The sequence below is a fragment of the Nyctereutes procyonoides genome, unplaced genomic scaffold (genome assembly GCF_905146905.1).
Source record: "Nyctereutes procyonoides isolate TBG_1078 unplaced genomic scaffold, NYPRO_anot_genome, whole genome shotgun sequence".
Lineage (NCBI taxonomy): Eukaryota > Metazoa > Chordata > Mammalia > Carnivora > Canidae > Nyctereutes > Nyctereutes procyonoides.
In genome coordinates, this window is record NW_026575140.1 from 57,646,177 (window position 1) to 57,665,031 (window position 18,855).

The window sequence follows — 18,855 nt, forward strand, 5'->3', positions numbered from 1 at the left end:
CTGTTATAGAAGCCCCAAATGACTAAGACAATAATGTTCTGAAAAAGGCAAAATTATGAGGGACAGTGAAAAGGTCAGTGGTTGCCAGGCATTAGGAGGGAGGAATGGAAGGGGGGGAACCAGAGGATTTTGAGGGCAATGCAACTATTCTGTGTGATGCTATGATGGCTGATACCTATTTTTACACATTTGTCAAAGCCCATAAACTGTACAAAATCAAGAGTGAACCCTAATGTCAATGATAGGCTTTGGGTGATAATAATGTGTTAATGAAGGTTTATCAATTGCAACAAATGTGCCGCTTTGGTGCGGGGGTATTGGTGGTGGGGGAGGAGGTATGGAAGTAGGGGGAATTGGGGAGTTCTCTGTATTTTTCTGCTCAGTTTTGCTGAAAACCTAAAATTGCTTTAAAAAATAAAGTCTATTCTGGGGTGCCTGGGTGGCTCAGTCGGTTAGGCGTCCAACTCTTGATTTCAGCTCAGGTTATGATCTCAGGGTAGTGAGATTGAGCCTCACATCGGGCTCTGCACTGGGTTTGCAGCCTGCTTGAGATTCTCTCTCTCCCTCTCCTCAACTCCGCTCTCTCTCTCTCTCTAAAAAAACAAAGTCTACTAAAATATATACATAAAGATTTAATATTCTAATTATTTTAAGCGTACCGTTGAGTGGCATTAGGAAGACATGATGATGTGTAGTCACCACTGCTATTTTCACAACTTTTTCATCATCCAAACAGAAACTTTATATCCATTAAGCTATAACTCCCCATTTCCCTTTCCCCCAGCCCATGGTAACCTCTATGGTACGGACTTTATGAATTTGCCTGTTCCGGGCACAGCATAGAAGTAGAATCGTACAACATTTGTCCTTTTGCATCTAGCTTAACTCACTTAGCAGAAGGTTTTCAAGGTTTTCTCATGTTGTAGCATGTATCAGAACTTCCTTTTTATGGCTCAACACTATTTCATTGTGTATATATACCACATTTAAAATTATTTATTATTTATTTATTTATTTATTTTATATCACATTTTAAAAAGTCCATTTATCTGTGTATGGACACTTGGGTTGTTTCCGTCTTTGGGCCACCATGAACAATTCTGTTGTGCATGTTGATGTACAAGTATCTGTTTGAACCTGTGATTTCAATTCTTTTGAGTATATACCTAAGAGTGGAATTGCTGGATTGTATGGTAACTGTATGTATAACTTTCTGAGAAATTGCCAAACCGTTTTCCCCAGCAGCTGCCCCATTTTACATTCCCATCAGAATGTACAAGGTTTCAATTTCTCTGCATTCTCCACATTTATCGTTTTCTGTTATTTATTTTGAAATTGTGACCATCCTAGTGGGTGTTAAGGTGATAGTTTTATTGTGGTTTTTATTTTCATTTCCATAGTGATTAACGATGCTGAATTATATTTTCATGTGCTTGTTGGCTTTGTGTGTATTTTCTTTGGGGTCATCTGCCAGTTTTTTAGTTGAGTTATATTGTTGTTTTGAGTTGTATGAATAACTCAACTTTATGTATTCTGAATATTAATTTCTTAGCATATATATGATTTACAAGTATTTACTCCCATTACATGGGATGTCTTTTTCTTGATAGTGGCCTTTGGAGCACAAAAGTTTTTTTTTTTCAAAAGGTTTTTTTTAATTTGATGTAATCTATTTTATCTAATTTTTCTTTTGTTCCCTGCACATTTAATATCGTATTTTTAAAGCCATTGACAAATCTAAGGTCATGAAGATTTTCCCTCAGATTTTCTTCTAAGAATTTTATAGCTTTAGATATTAAATTTAGGTCTCTGATCCATTTAGAGTTAACCTTGGTAAATGTGTAATGTAAGGCTCCAACTTCATTCTTTTGCATGAGGACATCCAGTTTTCCTAGACAGCACCGTTTGTTGAAAAGACCTTCTTTCCCCCTCTTCGCCCCCATCCGTCCACAGATGGTCTTGGCACCCTTGTTGAGAATCGGTTGACACTATGTGGAGATTTGTTGTTCTTTTTGTAGCTCCTTTAGGTGGAAGTTAGGTTGTTTATCTGAGATTTTTCTTGCTTCTTAATGTTGGCCTGTACTGCTACATACTTCCCTCTTGGGACCACTTTTGCTGCATCCTAAAGGTTTGGGACAACTGTGTTTTCATTTTCATTTGTTTCTTATATCTTTTTTTTTAGTTCTTCTTTGATTTCGTGGTTGACCCATTCATTGTTTGATAGCATGTTGTTTGACCTCCATGTATTTGTGGTCAACACAATTTTTTCTTATGGTTTCATAGTGTTGTGGTCAGAAAAGGCACATGGTATGACTTCAACCTTTTTGTATTTATCAAGGCCTGATTTGTGACCTAATATGTGATCTATTCTGGATCAGTCTCTGAGTGTCATAGAAAGCCTGAAGTCCACATGAGAAAAGGAGATACCTGAGGACAAAGAACTAATCATAACAAGAACAAGAACTAATATTTTTGTAGCATTGGCGTGTGTCACACTGTTCGTAGCCCTCACCAACTCCATTAGGGAGCACCTGTCATCCCAGTTAGAGGTGAGGACACTGCGTATGCATCTGGAAAGTAAGGCCAGGACTCAAAACTTAGGCCCCGGGCAGTCTGAATCCAGAGCCTGCACATGTAATCTTTATGAAAGTGTGCAGGCTCAGCTCCACTGGGTGTCCTGACAGCAACTCAGTGGTTTGCCAAGGGATGACCTTGTTATGGTCATGAGACACTGCTTGGAGGGACAGAGCTAGCAAAGGGGGATTGTGAGGTGTAAAAATAAGCTTAGCCATGAAGGTACGAAGAAGATGGTGATGCAGAGACATCATAAAGTCAATCAAATCCAAGACTGCATGAATTCTGTTAGTGTCTATCTTGTCTGTGTTACTGTAGAATCCTGAAGAGCTATTGTTAACTAATGGACAGATTGAGGGTGCAAGTGGAGAACCCTAGAAGAAACACAACTCAGATGTTTTGCCTAGCAAGTAGTCGCTCCCATATCTTGCTAACACTTCAGACTCCATGTCCTAACTGAACACATCTTTGACGCCTAATTGGCTTCTTCTAACTTCACTATTTCTGACCCTTGCTCTGGTTCATAAGCTTGTGTCATTTTTTTGCCCTTTCTACTATATGCAAAGTGGCATCACGATTTCAAAGACATTTTTAAAGCAAGCACAAGACTATTTTTCCTGGCTTCTACCTAGTAATAGCCACTGGATTCAGCTGCTTTACAAATCACAAGATTTCTGGATCACTACAACATCAGCCACCCTGAGGGGCTCTGGGCGTGGCAGCCGCTTGGACTTTATTCAGATCCTTCTCTCCAGCCTTGCATCCAGGCATGCTGCAAGTCCTGCTTCTCCGCAGTCTTTCCATTTTCCTTCTATTCCTCTAACCACCAGGTACTGCATCTCTCTCCTTAAGTAGCAAAAGTGCCCCCGTGAGGCTGCTCCCTTTACCCTTTAATCTTCTACTTAATGGCTTCTAAATTGTGTTAGAACATTCTCCATCAATAATGTAGTGTTTATTGCTTTCTCTCCTGATTTCAATCTCCAAATATCGTCCTCTGGTGGTTTCTTATGTATACCATTTGTCTTCTCAGCTACATGCTAACTCTCCCAAAGTAGAGCCACACTTCTTCTGTATATCCAATCATATTCCTACCCATCACTGGAGAATTTCAGAGCTGCCTTACAGCATGTGCTGAATAAATGCTAAGTGATTATTTTAATAGAGTTGATGGGATCCCTCTGTACTATTTCTTAAAATGGTTAGAAAATGTATAATTATCTCAAAATAAAAAAAGAATGTAAACTTTAGAAATAAAGCTACAAGGCTCAAGATCTTGATGAGTTATCCTTCTCTTGTCCCCCATTCACAAATTGTTACAAAGATTCTTTGCTCCAATAACATACAGATGCCTGCTGAATTCCAAGCAGCTTTGTTGATGTGTTCCCAGCCAGATGGCTTGGGCTTTTTAAATCTAGTCAGCTGTTAGGTTGCTTGCTTTCTCTGATATGGAAGAGAAATGGGATGTGGAGGCTAGAGGACGTACCTTGAAGATAGGGTGCAGCCCTGGGAGGTGCCTCATGGTGGCCACAGTCATGACCTTGGCCACCAGATGAGTGTTCAGCAAATGCTACTGGAGCTGGTACAGCTGGAAATCCAGGCCTTTGCCAGAAGCCAGGCAAGTGGGGGTCTGAGGGCAGGAACAGCGGCGAGGTGAGGGATGCTGGATCTGCAGTGAACAGGAATTAAGCATTGGCTGACCTCAATCACACGTAAGACACCATGCTTGACATTGCAAACAGAGACAAGTAAGATCATTGCTCCTAGTGTTTACCAAACCAAAGTGGGCCCGCTCCTTGGTAAGCTATACACAGAGTCCACCCCAGGGGGAGCTTTTGTATTTGTACAAACAAGGGGGATCACCAGGAATGATTCCTGAAGCCATGTCACCCCAGAAAGAGTGAAAGCAGGTTCCATTTGTTAGCAACTGGGATGACTATTCAAAAGGAGATGTTAACATCATGAGGCTGAGTCACTGCTGCCACTTTTGCACTATCTTGATTCATCTGCATGGGAGTCATTGTCAAACGACTGACATGTAAAAAGCTCTGCATAATTAATATATAAATTCAGTGAATCTGGGGACACACATACTTCAAAGTATATTAGATATTAACAAGTTGCTATCCAGAAAGCCTGTAGGATAGTATTCGGGTGCCTTTTTCTTTACACCCCCACCAGAACAGAATGTTGTCACTTTTTAATTTTTGCCAGTGGATAACTGTGTCAAGAACTGTGAAGGGTCAGAGACTTTAGCCCACTCAAAACTAGCCAGCTTGGGTGGCTCGTAGGTTTGGTGCCACCTTCAGCCCAGGGCGTGATCCTGGAGACCTGGGATCGAATCCCATGTCAGGCTTCCTGCATGGAGCCTGCTTCTTCCTCTGCCCGTGTCTCTGCCTCTCTCTCTCTCTCTGTGTGTATGTGTCTCATGAATAATAATAATAAAAAGACTAGCCAGCTAGCCTGCTACTCTTGGGGGGTTTACAGAAGACTCAAGCTTCCCACTTTGGAGACAAAGAACATGGTTACTCAGAGGAAGAGCAATAGAAGAGCCCATGTTGGCATGAGTCCCTCACACCCTCCCATGACCCATGAGTGAGGTACAGCGGGTCTAGATGGATGACCGCACAAACAGGTTGCATGATAGGAGAGACCACTGGTTTGGGGGGAAAACAACATTTTTATAATGAGTGGATTCAACTCTGTTCTTTGTCTCTGGGTAATATTACCTTGTTATGGTTACTTGTTGTGAAAACAACACCGAGAAATAGCTCAAGAGCAATCAGGTACTCAGAGGTACTCAGGGTCCAGAGCAGATTGCCTCTCCCAGTAAAAAGTGTTATGTTAGATGCTGAAATCTTCTAGTAGGTTCCTTCTGAAAATAAAATAAGTGGTACACCTGGGTGGCTCATCAGTTAAGTGTCTGCCTTTGGCTCAGGGCATGATCCCGGGGTCCTAGGATCAAGTCCCGCATCGGGCTCCTCACAGGGAGCCTGCTTCTCCCTCTGCCTGTGTATCTGCCTCTCTCCATGTGTCTCTAATGAATAAATAAATAACATCTTTTTTAAAAATAGGGAAAGGAGATTTAGAAGTACAGACTTCCAGATATAAAATAATTAAGACACCAGGATGTAGTCACAGCATAGAGAGTCTAGACAATAATATTAAAACAACTCTGTTTTGTGACAGACGGTAACTAGACTCATCGTGGTGACTGTTTTGTAATGTATATAAATATCAAATCACCATGCTGTATGCTTGGAATGAATACAATATTGTATGTCAGTTATCCTTCAATTTAAAAAAAAAAAAAAAGCCCGCACTAACCATCACTCAGTGGCCGTGAAATGGGTGGTCCTCAAAGTCGATCGGAGAAGCCCCTGGGAAGCTCAGGCTGCACCTGCCTCCAGGTACCTCAGACGTGTTAAAGTGATGCAGAATTGACACAATCAATGAGTATAACCCCTTCCGTCTATTTGCTGCCCTTTGGGTGTCCCCTTGAGGGCCATAAGTCTTCTGTTCATTCCTATACGGGGTTGCCTGCCTTTTCTTATTGATTTGTAGAAATTCCTCATTTATTCTAGCCTGCAGTGTTCTTTTACCACTCGGAAGATATCCCTCTGTCTTCCAGCACCCGGCGTGTCGTTCCAAGTGTTTCATTTGAAAAAAAAAAAAAAGAAAAGAAAAAGAAAGAAAGAAAGAAAGAAAGAAAGAAAGAAAGAAAGAAAAAGAGAAAAAGAAAGAAAGAAAGAAAAGAAAAGAAGAAAAAAGAAAAGAAAAGAAGAAAAAAGAAAAGAAAAGAAAAGAAAGAAGGAAAACACTCTTCTTGATGTCCTTTTGAAGTTAAGGGGATTTTTCTTCCCTCTGGCTACTTGTAAAGTTTTTCTTCCATCTTTGGTTTTCAGCATTTTTACATTTCTTTCCTTGCTTTTTTTCCCCCTTTATTTAGGAAGAAGTGTGGTTTTGTTTTGTTTTTTTTTTTGTGTCCTGTTTGGGGCTTCTAGGGGTATTTTAATCTGTGGCTATTGATGTGTGTGATTAATTGTTCACCATATCTGTTGATCACTCTTTCTCACTCTTTTTAAAAATGTTATTTATGTATGAGAGAGAGTGAGTGAGTGAGTGAGTGAGTGAGTGAGTGGGGAGGGGCAGAGGGAGAGGGAGAGGGAGAAGCAGACTCTCTGCTCAGTGGGGAGCCCAACGTGGGGGCTCGATCCCGGGACCCTGAGATCATGACCTGAGCCCAAGGCAGATGCTTCCCTGACTGAGCCACCCAGGTGCCCCCTCTGTCTCACTTTTGGTTGGGACCTGAAAGATCGGCCACCCGAGGAGTGGGCTAGACATTCTGGCCTCATAGGATGGAAGCCCGACATCCAATAAACTTAGCCCCTGATGGGATTAAGGAGATCTGCGATCCATCACTAGTACCCCTCAAGCCTAGCATCCTACTCAAAGGCAGATAAATCTAGTTAGAATGACTAGAAACTAAAAATCTGGTTAGAATCTACACTAGCAGACTTAAAACCCAGACATAATAGAACTGCTTTGTCCAAAGTACTTAGTCCACACTGGCCAAATGCTGTGGCCCTTTATCCTTTCATGTCCAACCATTAACTATTCTCTTTGTAAATAATAGGAGATTGGTTTTGTTAGGTTGCTTTTGGCTTATTTCAAAACAAGGGAAGGGGGGGGAACAATGCAAATGCTCCAAAGAAGGAAGCATACTAAGGCCGCTTGGCAGCCTGGTAGAGGCTTGGAGACAATTCTATGATAGATAGATGATAGGTAGATAGATAGATAGATAGATAGATAGATAGATAGATGATATAAATTTTTTTTGGACAATCCTGTGATATTTGAATCGAAATCCCTCTATGGGCCAGAAACGAATATGGAGGACCTGCTGTTACATTACCACAGAATAGGATGTGACAGAGATGAAGAGACGAGCTTGGAACAGGGTGCCCAGCCTAATGGAATGGTGGGGGGGAGCTCAAGAACTCAGGAGGCTTGCACACATTCATTCCCCCCGCCCCCCACATACGGCTGCTGTGCTGCAAAATTCCAGATAACACCATCATTCTGGTAAAATAGCACAAAACAGCACCAGAATGCAGGTCCAACCAGGCATGTGATTTAGTGCATTTCCTGAGCTGGAGATGAGCAACCATGGTACTCTCATGAGGCAACAGTACGCCTGCTGTACGCAGAAGTGCCTGGGCAAAATAATCATCATCATCATCATCATCATCAGTACAATGTAGATAAATTGAGATCATGTATTTGAAACCCCTTGGTACTTGCTCTAGCTAGTTCCTTATTTGTCTGTTTGCAGTGTCTCAGACTGTGGGCTACCATGTACATTTGGATGGCCGGAGGGAGGAAGAAGCAGAAACGAGGGGAGGGTTTATCTGGAGTCCTGGAGAGGGACTTGGGGGATACCCAGGAAAGGAATACGATGGAGGGAAGGCGGGGCTAGGGGTCACGCTGGAGACCTTTGGAGGCAGCCTATGGGACGTGGTGGGTGAGGACTCCAAGAAGCATCAAGGCAAGAGCTACTGTCCGCAGCCGGGTTCCAAGAAGCCGCTCAAAACTTCTGTCGGTGGACGGAAGGAAGCCCTTGAAGGGAACACTCATTGCGGGAAGACCTTTTTACTCCAGGACAGCACTTATTTTTCTTCCTTGAAATCTGAATGAGGGCAGGGCAACAGACCTCACAAAACCAACTTTATTATTTAATCAGGTCTTTCTTTACTGATGGGTAAGCCAGATCCTCTGGGGAAAAGGAGAGGGCCGAAGTGCAGGACAGGCTGGACATTAAGGTAGGGTGGGCACAGGGGATGCTGGGCTCCAGAAGTTGACAGGAACCCCTCCCTGTGAGTCCCCTGGAGCTGTTTGAGGCAGCAGCCTTGGGCGCCTGGACGACACAGCATGGGGGTGGGGGGGTCAGTCTGGTCACAAGAAGATGTGGCCAAGGAACGTGGAGGGTGCTCAGAGGCACTTGGGGAGGCCAGAGCTCCGGGGTGACCCCTCTCATATGGTCACGCTGTTCTCCACCATGCTGGGTCGAAGGTACTCGTAGGGCAGCTGCAGGCCTGCATTGCGAGCCTCTATCTCCTGGTCCACGGCAGCCACGGCCTGGGGTCGAGGGCCTGAGAAATATCTCTCCTTGTGCTGCCCCAAGGCCCCTGAGAAGGGGAGAACAAAACAGCTCAGCCCTGGGCCCCTCGGCCAAGAATACCACCCCTCCTAAGCCGCCTCCTCTCCCCGCTAGCCCCCAGGGCCCCGGCATCGGTCTCTACCATGATGGGCTGGAATCTGCTAAGGAACTTTGTGAAGGTCTTCTGCATGTGGGCCTCGTGGGCCGTGGGCAGCGAGTCCACTATATCCTTCTCTGTCACATCCTTGGAGACAGGCGGGGGCTTCCACATGGTGCACGGGCCATTGGGGATCCAGGAGTACCAGTCCAGCTTCAGGTGCAGGAGCCTCAGGAACCCAGGCTGACCACAGAGCACTCGACCTCCCGCCGACTCCATCCCGGGAGCCCCTAGGGCTTATCGCAGCTGCCTACCTGGCCCAGGTGGACAGAGGCATGCTGACCTGGGCATGTGAAGATACACATGGTGACAAAGTGGCAGAGCTGAACCGGGTGTCTAAGGAGACAGGGAACCTGGGTGACCAGAAGGGAAGCAGCGACTTTGAGACCAGGACATAACAGAAGCATCATGTCAGTGAAAGGCACCGTCAGGTGCTACAGAGAGGATGGAAAATACTCGGGAGAAAAGGGTCTGGTTGCGGAGGGAGCTCTGGGTGCACGAGGGCAGGAGGATTTCTGGAGGATGCTCCGGTGAGCCCCCCGGGGTGCTCAGGGCACCCACGGTAGGGGGCTTACGACACTGTGAGTGTGCACTGTTGATGGACGGGTGAGGTGACACGGGTCGTGGGGAGGGGCTCGCACTTATCCCCGGTCCCGGGCACCCTGCAGCCCCGTCTCGGTGATCTCTCTGGACCAGGCCTGCAGCTCTGGATCATCCCTCACAGCTTCATCAGTCATGTAGAAAAGACTGACCATCCCCTCCACGTACCTGCTCCCCGGCAAGAAAGCCCTTGGTCCCAGGCGGCCGACCGCGGGGCCAGCTGGACCTGTGGCCCACCCCCTCCTCCTTCTCTCCAGCAAGCCCGCTGGGTCGCCCTCTCTGCGTCACCCTCACCAGCTGATGATCCCCCACAGCCTGAGGGCATCTTGGCCGTAGAGAGAAGCCTTCAAATCCAAGAGCCCATGGTCAGCCAGGTCGGCCAGAGGGCAGAGGGAATGATAGGTCAAGCAAGCTGTGGCTCTCTAGAGAATGTCCACATGGCCTCCGCTACTGGTGCTCACCCCCTGAGGACGACCCCACCGCAGATACCAGGATCAGCCACCAGGGGGTGGAGGTGGGGGGCCGGTTTCAGGGTCAGATTCTAGTCAATGGTCCCTCCCTCTCAGGTCCCTCCCCGGGTGTGAGGGAATCAGGGAGATGCCTTCATGGGGGATGCAGGGCTGGGGGTGGTGGGGCCAGCCAAACACCCATCGGGATGCTTTCACTGTTTTTTTTTAATGTTTTATTTTTTTTTAAGATTTATTTATTTACTTATGATAGAGAGAGAGGCAGAGACACAGGCAGAGGGAGAAGCAGGCTCCATGCTGGGAGCCCGACGTGGGATTCCATCCCAGGACTCCAGGATCACACCCTGGGCCAAAGGCAGGCACCAAACCGCTGAGCCACCCAGGGATCCCCGATGCTTTCACTGTTGAGCCCTCTGCCCTCCTTACCCATCCTACTCCGTACCAGGTCAAAAATTCCCCATCTGGAGACAAGATTGCTCCGGGCAGGGATGTTGATCTCCATGGTGTGGCGGAAGTGTGGGATCAGGAGCTGATTGTGGGAGAAAGGAACAGGACTGGTAAGGGGGGGATCCTGGGGTCCAGGAGGGGAGTGGAAATTTAAGGAGCAAGGACAGAGAAGAAGGCAGAGGGCAGGTCTCCACGAGAATGACAGACGTCCCACTGGACTGGAGTGGGTCAGGGTAAGATGTGGGAGAAGACAGATGGGGAAAGGTCTTCCCAAGGTCTCCCCAGGTTGAGGAGTGTACAGTCTCACATGATCTCTAAGAATCCCAGGACTCTCTGGTCTCGCACCACAAAACCTAGCAAAGGTCCCACATGTGAAACTATCTCATGCCTGTGTCTTATTCCCCTCAAGGAAGTATCTGTGGGGGGCGCCAGGGTTGGGGGGCTCTGTCGGTGAAGCTTCTGCCTTCAGCTCAGGTCATGATTCCAGGGTCCTGGGATTGAGTCCTGCATTGGGTTCCCTACTCCATGGGGCGTATGCTTCTCCCTCTGCCCATCCCCCTGTTTATGCTCTCTCTCTCTCTCTCTCTTAAATAAATTAATTAATTAAATCTAAAAGAAGAAGAAGACAGAAGAAGAAGAAGAAAGAAGAAGAAGAAAAGAAGAAGAAGAAGAAGAAGAAGAAGAAGAAGAAGAAAGAAGAAGAAAGAAGAAGAAGAAAGAAGAAGAAAAGAAGAAGAAGAATCTCTGCTCCCTGCAAAGGCAAATGTCTCCTGTCCTCTTGTGCTTTCCCTGGGATGTCACCCCTGGCAATCTCTCCTTCCTCTCCTCCTCGCTCCTCCTCCCCCTCTCTCCACCCCTCTCCCTCCCCCCCCTCCTGTCCCTCTCTCTGTCTCCCTCTCTTTCACACACACACACACACACACACACACACACACACACACGCCTCATCCTGGATACCTTGGCACAGAAAATCCTAGCTTCTCCCCGCATGCATGCCTTCCCAGCAGCCTCCTCACTTCTTGCTTCCCTTCCACAGCAAGTCTTCTCAAAAGGCTCCCTCTGCCCCATCTCTCCCCCTTCACCTGCGTCACCTGCCGCCACCTCCACTCCCCCAGACATCACTCGTCAGTGGATTAACCAATGGCCTCCACACTGACGTCCAGATGTGGCTCCTCTGGCTGTGATGTCGCTGGCTTCTTGGCAGCATGTCACACGGATAACCATGCCTCCCTCTTCAAGTGCTTTCTCTCCTTGGCCTCCACAACACCAAGCCTTTTGTTTCCCTCCCACCTCAGTGGATGTCCCTTGTCTTGCTCCGTGTCTTCCTTCACTCCTCACTCACAGTTTATAAAGGCCGGGCACATCCTACCTACTGTTATGTTCTAGGCCAAATCCTCCGCTGTAGCTACAAATCCCAGACGACTTCCTCTAGTACAAGGTCAGACTCTGTGGAGGTGCTTCCCGAGGCTTCAAAGGGTGTGTGACACAAAGTGCAGTCAAATACAGAAGAGACGCTGACATACCTTGTAGATGGGATGCAGGCTGGGCAGGGTCCTCATCGTGGCCACAGAAATAACCTCAGCCATCAGGTGTCCCCGCAGGAGATGTGACTGTAGCTGGTGCATCTGGAAGTCAGAGCTACGGACCCAGGTCTTGGCCAGCAGCCAGGCCATAGGGGGGTTGGAGGGCAGCATGGGTGTGGGGCAGCCGTGATGAGGAGGCTGCAGCTGGAGCAGGAGAGAGGGGAGGGGTCAGGACCTGTGTGCCCCAGTCTCTAAGGGGATCCGTGTCTGTGCAAAAGATACCTGGGGCCTCTTACCTGGATGACCATGGGTAAGAGCTTCCCATCAGGCTGCAGCTTCAGCATAACCAGAGGGCTGGCTACATATTATTGTTTTAAAATGATTACATTAAGCTTGACCCCATCTAGCAGGAGAAATCAGCTTCAAATAGAGATCCAGCCTGGAGGGTGAGGAGCAGGGGTAGATAATGAGGTCATTCTGGACCCTCCCATTTCATTTGGGAGGCTGGTCCCTTCCTCTGCCCATCAAGTCTCTCTCTCTCTCTCTCTCTCTCTTTTTTTTAAATCTTTCCTTTCGGGATCCCTGGGTGGCGCAGAGGTTTGGCGCCTGCCTTTGGCCCAGGGCGCGATCCTGGAGACCCGGAATCGAATCCCACGTCAGGCTCCCGGTGCATGGAGCCTGCTTCTCCCTCTGCCTGTGTCTCTGCCTCTCTCTCTGTGTGACTATCATAAATAAAAAAAAAAAATCTTTCCTTTCAACATCAATCTGTTTTCCCTTAACCCAAGCCCCGAATGCGAGGTTTCCACGCCCAGTATCTTCCATCAGACTTGGAGCTTCTTGAGGTGAACTTCCTGGTTCTCCACCATGCCCTCAACCCCCACAACCAAAGTCATCCCCCCTCAGGCTTTAGCTAAACATAGCACACAGGAGTTCCTGTATCCTCTCCTCAAAAAAACCCCCATAGTTTCAGCTCTTTGAGGCTTTGTTCAATCTCTCTTCTTCTTTCCTTCCAGAAGCCTGAGCTTTTCCCAAAGGCTGGAATGCTTCTTACAAAGGAGGAAGAGGGGGAAGAAAAGAGGGATAATAGGAGCAGATGGTTAATTCAGTGGTCCTCCACCAACTCGGGGTGATCTTTGCCCTACGCAGAGGACATTGTGCAATGTCTGGAGGCATTTCTGGTTGTCACGATGAGGGTGGTGTTGCTAGCATCTCGTACCACTAAGCATCCTACAACGCACAGCACAGCCCCCACGACAGTTATCTGTCCCTAAATCTCGGCTGTCAATGTTGAGAAACCCTAAGTGCAGATGAAGGAGGGTGTAGATTAAAGTATTTGATGGAGGAAATGAGGAGGGATGGGTAAGAGAAGGAGGCAGCATGGCTGGAGTTGTGGATGAACAAGAGAGAGCACAGCACCTGGAGTTCTTTCTCCAACTGGGTCTTCAAGTCTTCCATCCCTGGAGGCAGCACCAGCCGGGCTGGGAGGCTGCTCGAGCACCTCAGGAGCATGGGGTTTGCACCACTGAGGAACTGGTACCCGAAGAGGGCATCATCCTTCCAGGAATTTCGAACCTTCTCTAAAGACATCAGGTGGGGAGCATGCTCTAAGTTCTGTGCCTCTGATCCTACTAACAGATCGCTCTCCCTACCCTCTCCCCCTCTTCTGTCAAAGCCCTGCATTGGAGAGATGCCTGGGTGGCTCAGAGGTTGAGCGTCTGCCTTTGGCTCAGGTTGTGATCCCAGGGTCCTGGGATCAAATCCCCCATCGTGCTCCCTGCAGTGAGCCTGCTTTTCTCCCTCTGCCTGAGTCTCTGCCTCACTTTGTGTGTCTCTCATGAACAAATAAATAAAATCTTATTAAAAAAACCCCACAAAGCCTTGCATTGGAAATATGTACATAGATTTGGGGAGATTGTAGTAACTGACCAGCCAGCGCAGTCTTCGCACTTGGGAATATTCTTTTGAAATCTTCCAGTCTTTTAACTGGATTTGTGAGCTCCAGTGTCCCCTGAGGACCAAGCCCTCCAACCTGCGGAAAGAATGGCAATGCTAGGAGATCAAGAAAGGACCCTACTTTGCATGCTGGGGTGCAGGTGCCAACCCAACCTGGCACATACGCTTTTGCCAGCGAGAAAGAGAAGTCAAAATCCTTATCCTCCCGGAATCTCTCATTCTTGGGGAGGTCCCACGGTGTTCTCCCTACTACAGGCAGGATTAACCCATCTTTCCAGGACCCCCACCTGGAGGGAGAACACGGAATCGGGGATGAGTGGGACGGTGGGTTTCTTGGGATCTGGTGGGGGATCAGAGGCTTGCTTGGACTCACCGGTACATCCTCTTTCTTTTCTGGATTTCCTGCTCTCCGTGCGTCTTAAACAGGCTCTGGTCGTCGCTCACGGGTCCGGGCTGGGGAAGGGGACACGGGGCCCACCCTTTCACCCTGCACAACCTGTCCTGCCTCACGTGTTCCCCTCTTACATCACAGCATCCCCCCACCCCTCTTCCTCCGGCGTCCCCCCCGCCGCCCCCCGCGTTGCCCCGCCGCCCTCACCGGTGCCCTCGGGCAGACAGACGATCCCAGAGCCCTGCACCCAGCTGTAGCAGGGGAATAGGGCCTCGCCGTTGGTCCCGGGGCGGCGCACGGAGATCCACTTGCAGAACCAGTCGAAGTCCCCCAAGTGTTCGTCCTTGCGCAGCTTCACCAGCAGGAGGCGGCCCAGGTGGAGGGGGACGCCGACTTTGAACTCGGTCTGTCGGTGGGGCGGGGAGCGAGGTCAGACGGGGTGGGGGGGACGCCCCTTCAGAGAGCCCCCTTCCCCTCGGAGTCGTCCCCGGAGAGACCCGAGTCCGCCTGAAGGTGAGGCAGCCCCGCGGCCCCGCCCGTCCCCCACCCGGAGCCCCGCACCCCGCCGGCTGCGCACTGACCCCGCGGCGCACGGGCCTCAGCTTCTTCCCCAGGTCGGCCTCCCAGTGCTCGCCGACCAGCCACAGCTGCACCTGGTTGCAGGAACCCGCCAGGAGCGAGTCCCCGGTGACCACGCGGATCGTGTACTTGCCCATCGCGCTCAGGCTTGGAGCCGCTCGGACTTGGAGCGGGGCTGGGGAAGGTGAGCAATTTAACCAGTGCGAGGCCCAGCCCTCTTGCCCCCCCTCCCCGGGAGGCCGCCCCAGACCAGTGTCCCTGCAGCCTCGGCTCCCAAGGTCCCTGCCTCCCACCCACAGGTCCGCTCCACCCAGACACCTGTGTCCCTACCACCGTCCACACCCGAGGATTCTCACGGCAGCTCCTGAAGGGACAACCCACACGGATCCATTTGGAAACGTTCCCTGATGTCAGGTCCACACCCAGTAGCCAACTACACACAGGGGCGTTCAGACTGGCCCACGAGCCACCCCCCAAATAGTGAATAAATGAATATATGAATGAGGTGACAACAGTGGAGCCGTGGGAGGTTTGAAGTGCGGGGGTGTTTTTTTCAGTGGAAAGTGAGTAAACCATCTTGACAAGGATCCAGGGCTTGTTGTTGAGGACAAGTATGAGATACTGCTGGACAGGTGGAGGAGTCGGGCTTGTTGTCCTGAGTGGAGTCAAGAGGGGGAGTTGGGAATTCCTCTTCAAAACAATCATGAAGCTTCCATGGGGCTTTCCTGAAACAGGCTCTGTGGAGCCAGCATCTCAGCTGAGCACCTGTAAAGGGTCCCATCAGGATCAGTTCTTCCCCCTGCTACCTCCTGATCTTTGGTTCTCCCTGTCCTCCTTAGGGACAGTTGCTGTGCCAGGCACAAATCCCTCCCAGATTCCTTCTTCAGATACTCATTTCTATCCATCCCTCCCCAGCGCTCCTGCGCATCGTGGGCTTGCCTCCTGCCTGAACCTCCTGTTCTGTTGCGAACAGAAGGCCTTGAATCCACAGCCTTCTGCTCGAACGTTGCTTCTAGTTCTGCATATTGACTTATAATTGGTTAGTCAAAATAGCTGGATCAAGAGGGACTCAAAAAGTAGACACACAAATCTTAAACATTTTTGCTTTAAAGCAGAACCAAAGGGGTCAGTGGTTGAACGTCTGCCTTCAGCTCAGGGAGTGATCCTGGGGTCCCAGGACTGAGTCCCGCATCGGGCTCCCCGCAGGGAGCCTGCTTCTCCCTCTGCCTGTGTCACTCCCTCTCTCTCTGTGTCTGTCATGGATAAATAAATAAAATCTTTAAAAAAATAAAACAGAACCAAAAATGAACAGTCACGCTCAAATGTTTTCTGAGCATGAATCCACAATAAGAGCTTCCCTGGGTCTTTCTTGTGTAAACTACACCCAGGTGAGTTGACATTATTTAAAAAGGAGCTCAAACCTAAAGATTCTTGTGGAGGAAAGACTACATTCAATATCTTTTCAGATCTGTCCAGTTTTCCTCAAACCATTTACAGCTGTCTTGTCTATTCCTATGCATTGGCAGTGATTTTTTTTAAAACGATCCCTGTTCACAGTCGTAAAGCAGTCAACTTGTTTTTTTTTTCAACTTGGTTTTAATAAAAACAATGCCTTTCTGTTTACTCTTTCCATCAATTTGTAAATTGCATAGTTACAATAACAAGTATGAGACACATTGACAGTCTAGGGGGTGTACACACTATTCGTGATAAACAGAAGGCCTCCAGGGGTGGGCATCAGGTGACAGGTATGGCAGGAATGAGTCCACTAGCCGTGTGCTTCTGGCACACTGTGGGCCTGTCGGTGTTCATTGGAGAGATGCTCAGTGTCTATTACCTGATAAGATGGTTCAATATAGGTGATTTGGAAGCTTCGTTGTAAAATCGACTCATTCTCAGATGCTACCATGTCCACTGAAGCCACCTCTCCTAATCCTCAAGAATCAGGGACCATGAGCAACCTCAATGCTCACCAAACAACACACCCACAGAGCAGTGTTACTGCCATCTCTCAGGGACTCTCTTCTGCACCACTCACACCGTTGCCAGTAAACCCTGTTTTCTTCCTCCCCCCAAATTAGAGGCATTCTCCTCTTCTTCACATTGACTCCAACCCCTGACAGACATCACCTCTACTCTATAAACTACCATTGTCCTCCAGAGCCTCAAATTCTACTTAAGGAAGAACCTTCTGACACTCTCTCCACTGACTCAGCCCCCAGATCCTACATTTCACATTTCAGTTGCCTGCCAATCTGATCACAATTTACACACCATTTATTATCACTTAAAACCCACCTGCAGGGCAGCCCGGGTGGCTCGGTGGTTTAGCGCCGCCTTCAGCCCAGGGCAGGATCTTGGAGACCAGGGATCAAGTCCCACATAGGGCTCCCTGCATGGAGCCTGCTTCTCCCTCTGCCTCTTTCTCTCTCTCACTCTCTCTCTCTCTCTCTCTGTCTCTCTCTCTCTCTCCCCGGTTCTCTCATGAATAAATAAATAAAATCTTAAAAAAAAACCCACCTGCAGTATGTCGCTCTTACTGTGGTTTATTTCTCTGTCTTTGAATTTTGTGCTCTCTTACATCCTTCGAAGGAGACCATAGAAAAATCTCACTGACGTCGCTCATCAGAGGTATGTCTGCCATCCACCACTGGTTGCTTGTGTGGATATGATGGTCTATACAAGTAATGTTTGGTCCTTGGAGCAGCATTTAGCTTCATGCTTATCCTTCCTATCGAAACAACTCCTAAAGCAGGAGCCAGGTTTCTTCAGTGCAATATTCCAATGCCACGTTCAGGCTAGATGTCCCATTGTTTGGCCTGGAAAAACCTGCAGTCCCTTGGCTTCTGCCCATTCACATGGAGCCACAGGAATCACTGATACCCTCCTCTGTACACCTTAAAGACTGCAGAGAAGTAGGATGAGTTGACAATGGACCCAGGGCAAAATATATTAAGATTCTTTCAGGCCTTCTTGGAACTCTTTACTTGATTCAAAACTCCCCAATAAGATTCCTTCATTCCAAAGCCTCCAGACCAGTAGCAAACACAAGTTTCTATTTTAAAGTATGTCTCCAGGGATCCCTGGGTGGCGCAGTGGTTTAGCGCCTGCCTTTGGCCCAGGGCGCGATCCTGGAGACCCGGGATCGAATCCCACGTCGGGCTCCCGGTGCATGGAGCCTGCTTCTCCCTCTGCCTGTGTCTCTGCCTCTCTCTCTCTCTCTCTCTGTGACTATCATAAATAAATAAAAAATTTAAAAAAAAACCATTAAAGTATGTCTCCAAATTCAGAAGACAAATCATTCCCTGTGCTTCTGAAATGGCAATCCTTCATACTCCTGGGGCATCAGAACCCTTAGACTAACTTTTATTTCACTGTCCTACATGCCAGTGATGGCCCTGGGAGATTCACATTCTGCTGATTTCCTGCATCAGCCAAGGACTCAATAGAAGATAGATGACACATTTAAAATAGGATAATTGGAGGAGACAATTCATAAAGAAGGGGTAGGGTATGAGAGAACTACAAAGGAATACAAGATCCTGAGTCCATCAGCTCTAAAGCTGTCACCACCCATGGGCCGAGGAAAAGATTACTAAAACCTAGAAAGAGAAAGCTTTCTAAGGAAGGCTTCCTTGAAAGGTGCAGTGTCCTTTTGTCAAGTCACATAGCCTAAAATGAACTTTTAGGGAGGGACCCAGGGAATAAACATGCTGACCTCATGCTCCTCCTTCCCTTTGACCTCCTATGGAAGCTCTCCATTGGACAAATCTAGCTAGAAACGAAGGGGGTATGAAAGCCCATTAATACAACCCATAAAAAGCTTATGCACAGCAAAGTAAACAATCAACAAAACTAAAAGGCAGTCTATGGAATGGGAGAAGATATTTGCAAACCACATATCTGATAAAGGATAAGTATCCAAAAATTGATAAAGAACTTACCAAACTCAACACCCCCAAAACAAATAATCCAGTTGAGAAATGAGCAGAAGACATGAATAGACA

The 18,855-nt window shown here is 48.1% G+C and overlaps 1 protein-coding gene across 1 annotated transcript; it reads right to left on the bottom strand.

Annotated features, from left to right (window-relative positions):
• Positions 1–8,281: 8,281 nt before the first annotated feature.
• LOC129497891 (polyunsaturated fatty acid (12S)/(13S)-lipoxygenase, epidermal-type-like) lies at positions 8,282–15,111 on the bottom strand. The gene is given in 11 exon segments (XM_055307116.1): positions 8,282–8,759; positions 8,874–10,484; positions 11,926–12,129; positions 12,222–12,337; positions 12,340–12,364; positions 13,342–13,502; positions 13,852–13,933; positions 14,000–14,165; positions 14,252–14,317; positions 14,458–14,675; positions 14,851–15,111. Coding segments are annotated over 10 exon segments (1,365 nt in total). The 5' UTR covers positions 14,986–15,111; the 3' UTR covers positions 8,282–8,759; positions 8,874–10,292.
• Positions 15,112–18,855: the final 3,744 nt, after the last annotated feature.